Here is a 9,125-nt window from a genome sequence, read left to right as displayed (position 1 = left end):
GATCTTATGATGATGATGTACCTCCTACAAAGCGGGTTCGAACATCTCATGAAGAAATATCTCAAAAAACTCTGCCCAAAGCTACAAGGACAGTGAAGAATCATTCTCCCGAGTTGGTGATTGGTGACATATCAGAAGGAATCAAGACAAGAAAAGGAAAAGCAAACTTTTGTGCCTATGCTGCTTTTCTAGCTCAAGAAGAACCAAAATCTGTTCAAGAAGCTCTCAAAGATGAAAACTGGATCATGGCTATGCAAGAAGAACTCAACCAATTCGAAAGATGTGATGTTTGGGAATTGGTAAAGCGTCCAGAGAATGCATCAGTTGTTGGTACTAGATGGGTATTCAAGAACAAGCTTGATGAAGAAGGTACTATCACTCGCAACAAAGCAAGGCTTGTGGCTCAAGGATACAACCAGCAAGAAGGAATCGATTTTGATCAAACATATGCTCCGGTTGCTCGCTTGGAATCAATCAGAATGCTCTTGGCTTATGCATGCTACAAAAAGATCAAGCTGTTTCAGATGGATGTGAAGAGTGCTTTCCTAAACGGCCTGCTGGAAGAGGAAGTTTATGTAAAACAGTCGCCTGGTTTTGAACATGAACAATATCCAGACTACGTCTACAAGTTGAAGAAAGCTCTTTATGGATTGAAACAAGCTCCTAGATCATGGTACAAGAGGCTCAGTAAGTTCTTAATTAAGAATGGTTTTGTACGAGGCAAGATTGATCCTACTCTATTTACAAAATCTCTTAATGGTGAAATCTTAGTAGTCCAAGTTTATGTTGATGATATTATCTTTGGGTCTACTAATAATGAACTTTGTGAGTGGTTTTCAAAGTGTATGCATAGTGAATTTGACATGAGCATGATGGGTGAGCTCAACTATTTCTTGGGTCTTCAAATCAAGCAAACTTCTGATGGTATCTATGTGCACCAAGGAAAATATGTGAAAGAGTTGCTGAAGAGATTTGGAATTGAAAATGTCAAGTCAAAACCCACTCCAATGTCTCAAACCAGCAAGCTGTTTTCAGATGAATCAGGTAAAAGTGTTGATATAACACGATATCGAGGTATGATTGGATCTCTATTATATCTAACAGCCTCTAGACCTGATATCATGTATAGTGTATGTGTTTGTGCACGGTTTCAAGCTAACCCAAAGGAGTCCCACTTAAATGCTATTAAGAGGATCTTTCGATACTTAAGTGGTACTATTAATCTTGGACTTTTCTATCCTATTTCAAATACTTTTGATCTTGTGGGGTATAGTGATGCAGACTATGCCGGTTCTCAAACGGATAGGAAAAGCACTAGTGGTGTTTGTAATTTTCTTGGTTCTAGCTTGGTGTGTTGGCAAAGCAAGAAGCAAACATCCGTAGCTCTCTCTACAACTGAAGGTGAATATCTAGCTGCGGGGAGCTGTTGTTCTCAAGTACTTTGGATGATGCAAACTCTCAAGGATTTTGGAATCAAATGTGACAAAGTTCCAATTTATTGTGACAACACTAGCACAATAAACATATCAGAGAATCCGGTTCTTCACTCTCGCACAAAGCATATCGACGTTCGACATCATTTCTTGCGAGACAATGTGGCTAAAGGTAAAATTAATCTTGTTTATGTCCCTACAGAATATCAACTTGCTGATATATTCACCAAGCCTCTTCCTGAAGAAAGATTTCTAATCATTCGAAGAGAATTGGGCATGTGCACTGTTTAAAACAGCAAGCTGCTACCGGTATGTAGCTTACCCTTTATGCTGATTAAGGGGGAGAATATTTCAGGAGTAAGTAAATGTTATTTAGTGGAATGTATTTTTGTTGTTGGACTAACAAGATTGCAGGAATTATAAAATTCAGGGGGAGTTCAGGTATTATAAAATTCAGGGGGAGAGTCTCCTGAAATAAGTGTAATCATCAAAAAGGGGGAGATTGTAAATCCCAAGTTTTGATGATGACACACTTTAGCAAGCTACTTTCATTTCAGCTTAACATAATGTATTTGCTCTGTTACAGCCTGCTATATTGTATTGACAATCTAACCCTGCAGGATTTATAAGTAACAGATAGATAGCAAGCTATTTTAGCTTGACATATTGTTATAGCCTGCTGCTTTGTATTTCTAACCTTGTGTTGCAGGAATTTTACTATAACAGAATTATAGCGAGCTGTTTTATAATAGCGAGCTATGATAGAGTCCTACCAGAAGCAGAACACTTCAAAGATTGCAGCTGTTGACTTCTACAATTTATAGGACTTAAGGTGTACGTTTTCTAATATGAATATGAGTTAAATATACATATTATAAGCTCAGATTATTTAAATGAAAACGTTTCCTAAATTCAAGGAAGTGGTTATGCTTTTAACTTATCTTTTTTCAAACACTTCCTTATCCCATTTTAATAGGGACTGTTGCTTCAAACGTCTTTCTAAAACTCAGTCTTCTATTTCTATGGAGTATAATATTGAACTAACAACCTGCAACGTTCACTTGTGCAACGTTCATGGAGGTTTGTTTCAATATAGCCGTTATAGATTTCAGTATATATACGGCTTGCTGTTTTCAAGTATAGTTAACAACTCACCATCTTGAAAACATTCTGAAATTCTCTTCTGAGCTTATATCGTGTGTTTGATTCATATCTTATTAGAGAATATAGTTTGAGTTGTAATCTCTCATTGTTATTCAAAGTTGTATTTGATTAGTCACTAAAGCTAGCGGGGTTCTAAGTATAGAACAAAGGGGGAGTTAGATAGAATTAGTCTTCACAAGGTCTGAGGTGCTAAGGTTCGAGGAACAAGGTGAATTCAAGGAGGGAAGCTCAAGGAATTCAGAGGTTCAAGAACAGGTGCACAGGGGACTAAAGTGTCGAGCTGTTTTCTGTCTGCTCAAGGTTTCAGCAAGCTGCTTTAGGTGACTGGGTAAAGGGGAGATATATTATTATTCTGTAATTGTTGGATTTTCAGTAATAATATATTCTCTTACCAAGTTGGTAAGGGACCAGGACGTAGACCATTAGACATAGGGGTCGAACCTGGCTAAAATTGCTTGTGTCTGATTTACATTTCTGCACTTTACTGTTTTCCATAATAGCCTGCTATAATCACACTTGATCTGAAAACAGTAAGCTGAAATATTCGGTAAAGTTTAAAATTGGTATAATTAGCCATTTACACCTATTCACCCCCCCCTCTAGGTGTATTTACATATATGATGTACGTCCTATATATTTGTTAAACACATTATAATTTTAGAGTAATATTATTATAATTATATAAATAAGAGTTTCTATATGTTTAAGTTTCTCCTAGATTTATATATAATGAACAAATAACTATCATAAAATCTCTATACGGTATGTATTTGGAATGAGAGAAAATTATTAGTATGAAAAAAAGTCATTCGTCATGAGGTTGACATATAAATTTATAATCTTAAATTTTATAAAAGAATAACATATGTTTCATGCGGCATGATTATATGTATAATATAATTAATCTTGGCTTAAAATAATAAAATAGATTGACATTTTCAACTTTCCATAAACAATTAATCCTTTCATTGACCAATTTCTTTTATTAACAATCATTGAAAACTAAAAACATAACGTTGATGTTTGGTTGGGTTTCTCTGCACGAGAATGAGTTTACCTGTAACCAAATCTATAAGCAAACTTATTAATTATAAATTAAAAACCGTTAAATTGATAATATCCATTTTATTAAATTAAATTAGGAATATTTTTTCTTATTATACCATCATATTTTTCACTTCTAATAACCCATTTCAATTGTAAAGCAAATTATATATTTGAAATCTTTGTAAACAAATCATGAAATAGGCTTTTAAATCTTACAAACTAGAGTCAGAATAAGTGAGATACAAATGAATGATCAAAATTTAGATATGAAGCTTAAATATATCTCAATCCATTATCAGAGATAGAAGTAGTAAAAAATGTGATGATACATGTGAAAAAATCAATTTCACCAGTGTACTATGGTGAATATCCCATTTAATTATTTTGATTTCTAAAATTTTATTTTATAGAAATGTAAATAACTATTTCAATTTTTATATTATTAGTATTACACTTAATAAATTTTAAATATGGATAAATTCATTCCAATACATAAATTAAAAATAATTTTAAATAACTTCTAACTTAAAAATAATAAATTACACATTTCTCCAAACGAATCACATGGAACACTTTATAATTGAAATTTATTGGGAGTTAACAGTGCCAAAAATATATTCTAACATTGTAAGTTATGTGTGTTGAATGTGAAGTCAGGACTCAGAACAAGACTGTGGCAAGCAACAACAAAGAACTTGCCATATACAGATAATGTGGATTGTCCAACTTTGAATATTTGACTTTTTCCTATCTGTGTACTATCTATATATATATATGCTGCCTCTTTATTACTCTCAAATCAAACTCAAGAACACACACATTCTTATAACTTTGATCCAAAATTATCCTTCAATACTTTGATTTTTAAACATTCTTTTTATCAACTGAAAATTTGTGTAAGAACAAGATAAGTTCCTACAACTGCAAGTAGTATTTCGGTTTTGATGGCAAGTCTTCAAGCCACCACTTTGTTGTTTGCCTCTTCTTGTTCTTCTTTCTCAACTAAAACCAATTGCCAGAGAAGCATAACAACAAGGGCTTCCTTAAATATTCCCAACAATGCATTAAGCTCTTTGTCTCTTCCAAAGTTTCAACAAAGAGGGAGTAATGTAGAGGAGTTGGACTTTAGAAGAGCTACTAATAATTATACACAAACTCATCCTGGAGACACTTCTCCTCTGAGTTCTTACGAAGAAACTTCCACTGATCCGGTTGTGATGGCTAAGCTTTACGCGATAATGGACTCTGTAGCGGACAGAATTGAGATGCATAAGAACATTTGTGAGCAGAGAAACAACTGGAACAGCTTACTGTTAACATCAATCAACACGATTACACTTGCAGCCACGACTATGGTTGGCCTAGCAGCGACAAGTTCAGCAGATGGAACGGCTTTACTATCTTTGAAAATGTCTTCAACTTTACTATTCATGGCAGCCGCAGGAATGCTAGTTATGATGAACAAGATCCAACCATCTCAATTAGCTGAGGAACAAAGAAACGCGACAAGATTGTGTAAGCAACTCCACAGCCAGATTAAAACGACAATAGCCATTGGTAATCCAACGACTCGAGATGTAACAGAAGCAATGGAGAAAGTATTGGCTATTGACAAAGCCTTCCCACTTCCATTACTAGGAAAAATGCTTGAGAAATTCCCAAGTGCAGTTGAACCTGCAGTGTGGTGGCCTCAACAAAGGCGAAAACAAGCAAAGGGACTTGGAAATGGAATGTATAAAAACGGATGGAGTGAAAGGCTAGAAAAGGAAATGAAGGAAATAGTTGGAGTTCTTGGGAAACATGATAAGGCTGATTATATTAGGCTGGGCCAAAAAGCTTTAAAACTAAACAAAGTGTTGGCTGTTTCGGGTCCTTTACTAACAGGGTTAGCTGCTGTTGGTAGTGTTCTTGTGGGGAACTCATCAAGTCCTACTGTTGGCGCAGTGGGATCTGTTCTTGGCATTGTGGCTGGAGGAATGGCTAGCGTTGCAAACACATTGGAACACGGTGGACAAGTGGGAATGGTGTTTGAATTGTATAGGAGTAATGCAGGTATATTTAAAGAAATGGAGGAGTACATAACATCAAATTTGGAGGAGAAGGATGTGGAGAGGAGAGAAAACGGAGAAGTTCTGGAAATGAAAGTGGCCTTGCAATTGGGAAGGAGTCTATCAGGGTTAAGAGACCGAGCTGATAAAGGACAGTTTGATGAAGAGTTTGGAAGCAAGCTCTTTTGATGCAACTCTAGTTCATTTTGTGATCAAGAGTGTAGTTTATTCTTTAGTTCTTTGTACATGTAGGAGCTAACATTAACATGGAGATTAAAGATATACATCCTTCTTTGTAAATTCTTGGAATCAAATAAAATTTGATTTCTTCTATATTGTGTATATATGAATAATATATGATTTACTTAGAATTGTATTCTAAAAAGAACTGGGGAGTCTGGAGTCCTGACATTATATGTATTAATATTTTGTATGGGAAGAACTCCAAATATTTCATCTGTATGCATGCTTTATGAAGACGGATCACCGAAACTACTGTTCATCAATTTAGGATAAAGAGATGGAGGTGATATAAGGGAGAGATTGATGAAGAGTTTGGCGACCGTCCGATGACCGATAGCAAACTGCGACCGCTAGTCGAGCCAAGTCAGGCCGGTTGTCCATGTGTCTGCGACCACATTCGCGACTGATCGCTGTCGCTAATTCAACGACTGATAATATTGGTTAGCAGATTTTGTCGCTATATTTGCGATGGATTTTAGCGACCGAATATAGTTGCTAATTCAACGCCACTACTCGTTACCAGATTTGCTTGATATATATGCGACCGATATTAGCGACCAAATGCATTCACTGAACCTTGTGCCTTGTATTAGCAACGAGATATGGTAGTTAATGTTTATTCAAATGCCGACTATTTTCAACCACTGCGTTCGGTCGCTGATAATATTTTTCAGAATATTTTTAAAAATATCCTAACATACAACATTCACAAGAATACAAACATTTCCTTTGTCCTCACATAGTACAATACATATAATTTTTCTCAAACTCTTATCATCAACTTGAATAATTATTCAAATATAAAAGTTTATTACATCATCCAAGAAAAATAAAAAAAAATCCATTATATGTTCCAATTTTGTTGAAGTACGCAATTACTGTTTAGAAATAAATACAACCATAATACACTAAATTCCGCCAGACTCGTCTTCCTGATCATCATGATGTGACCCCTATGATTAACAGATGAATATGAAAAATTTACATATGCAAGGTATATATTACGAAAAATAATTTACTTTGACAAAAAATAAGTTAGCTTTACAAAACAATATACCTCAGTATCATCCCGACGACGTGATGCAGCTGCCGTCTCCACTGCACGAGCTAATGCCTCGGGATCTAAGAGGCATCTATAGCTCCCAGATGCCCGCCTAGTGTAAGAAGAAGTTCTTGATTTTGGCATATGGTTCTCACACAGTCAGCCGCAATATGAGTAAACAGATGACTTGATGACTGTGAAGATTGACTGCCACCTGAGCCATTGAGTGAGCCATTAATTGATGGGTATCGTCGTTGTCCTTGACCTTTGACATAATTCTTCTTCACAACAGAAGCCGTCTCCCACAACTCCTGATCAAAAATAGGACGCTCGCGGTCCTCAGGATAGCGCTCATCAAATAAACGACGATAATTTTCCTGTTATCACATTAACAATAAAATTGTTATAAATAATTTGGTAATATTGTAACGAGTAAACAACAATTTGATGGCCTGGAGGATCAAAAAACTAATTTTAACAAACTTGTGATAATGACACTGAAAAAATTCCAAGCAGGATATAGGGTCGGTTTGTTTAGCGGAAGCGGCTTCTACATTCTGACTTTTGTTTTTCTTGATCCGTTTGTGTATAGTAGAACTATTTTTAAGAAGCTGAGAATGCTAGCTTCTCTTCCAAACACTTTATTAGCTTATTTACTTCTAATTTTTAATCCGCTTCTTTATTTTATGCAAGAGATCACTTTTTTAAGATCACCCGAACAGCTACATATAATTGAACTGGCCTTGGCGGATTACAAGGCTAGGATATATTTAGTTCCCTGTAGATCAAAAGGTTATGGTATTTTGAATATTAATTAAGACTTTAGCAATTTTTTATGGAACCTTTCCTCATATTTTACTAATTATAAGCATTAGATAATTCTAATTTCTGATAAAACAAATTCAGAGCTTTTAAAATGTATTACCGCTGTATTAAAGAGATTAAAGAGTTTTATTGAAGAGTGTTGAGTGAGTGAGCGACTCTATTTTTGTGATACATTCATATTTAATAGATTTATTGTTTTACCCTTTTTTGAGAAATTTCCATATTAATTATTTGTGTTATTTAGTTTCTTATTTATTATTATGTTTGATAAACGTTAATCATTTATAATATATGCTATCCTAATAATATCTGTTAGGCATGGTTGCCTTTAAGTCGGGGAATTTAATACTTGAGTGCCATGTCTGAGTTGACTTTCATAGTTAATATTCCTTGTCTCTTTTTAGTTCTCATATTTGTATTTTTGCTGGTCAAATTAACTAATGCCCTAGTTGGGAATTAGCTGTTAACAGTTAACTGTTAGCGGATTGAATTGAATATTTTGACTAGCGGATTGAAATAGATGTTTTGACTAGCGGATTGAATTACACTACAAGAAAAACGGGCATTTCCGACCGCCAAAATCGGTCGGAAATAAGCAAAATCGGTCGGTTTTGAGGTCATTTCCGACCACCGACCGACCGACCATGTCGGTCCCTTTAAACCGAGTCGGAAATGACGTATCGGTCCGAAATGAGTTATAAAACCGACCGATTCTATCGGTCGGAAATGTGTTGCCATGTCCATATACACGTGGATTGTATCAGATAAATCTGGCCCACCGTTGACGTGTCATACACGTGGATTGTCTCAAAACCGACCAATGATGGTCGGAAATGTGTTGGTCGGTAAAGAAGTTCAGGGCTCAGCTGTGGGGCCCAGTTGTAAAAACGACCACATTGTGGTCGAAAATGATTCGGTCGGAAATTCCTTTTCAGGGTCCATTGGATGAGCTTCTGGGCTAAAACCGACCACCCAGTGGTCGGAATTGAGTTGGTGGGAAATGGCTTTCAGGGTCCATTGGGGGAGCTTCTGGGCTAAAATCGACCACCCAAATTACATACATCTGGTCGAAAATGAGTTGGTCAGAAATGAGTTGGTCGTTTTTCTTGGTTTCAGGATATGAATTTGGTCAGAAATGTATACATCTGGTCGGTTTTCTAGGTTTTTTTTACCATTCTTGGTCAGAAAATGAGCAAATTTGGTCGGTTTTCTGGAGATAAAATTTCAAAAAAATGCAGTATTTACATTGTAAATTATACCATATCCCTGTTATTTTACCAAACCAACAATGCACATACAATATCCAATTTCAAAACCAAAATC

General features: G+C 35.6%; 1 protein-coding gene across 1 annotated transcript; it reads left to right on the top strand.

The window, feature by feature from the left end:
- Positions 1 to 4,425: 4,425 nt before the first annotated feature.
- On the top strand, positions 4,426 to 6,027 carry LOC108197660 (probable F-box protein At4g22030). Its single transcript, XM_017365336.2, has one exon. It carries the CDS (start codon positions 4,589 to 4,591, stop codon positions 5,879 to 5,881), a length of 1,293 nt encoding a protein of 430 aa, XP_017220825.2. The 5' UTR covers positions 4,426 to 4,588; the 3' UTR covers positions 5,882 to 6,027.
- The last annotated feature ends 3,098 nt before the right edge of the window (positions 6,028 to 9,125 follow it).

Source organism: Daucus carota, chromosome 8 (assembly GCF_001625215.2).
Source record: "Daucus carota subsp. sativus chromosome 8, DH1 v3.0, whole genome shotgun sequence".
Taxonomy (NCBI): Eukaryota; Viridiplantae; Streptophyta; class Magnoliopsida; order Apiales; family Apiaceae; genus Daucus; species Daucus carota.
Note: the sequence above shows the minus strand (reverse complement) of the source record. Positions and strands in the feature narration are given on the sequence as shown.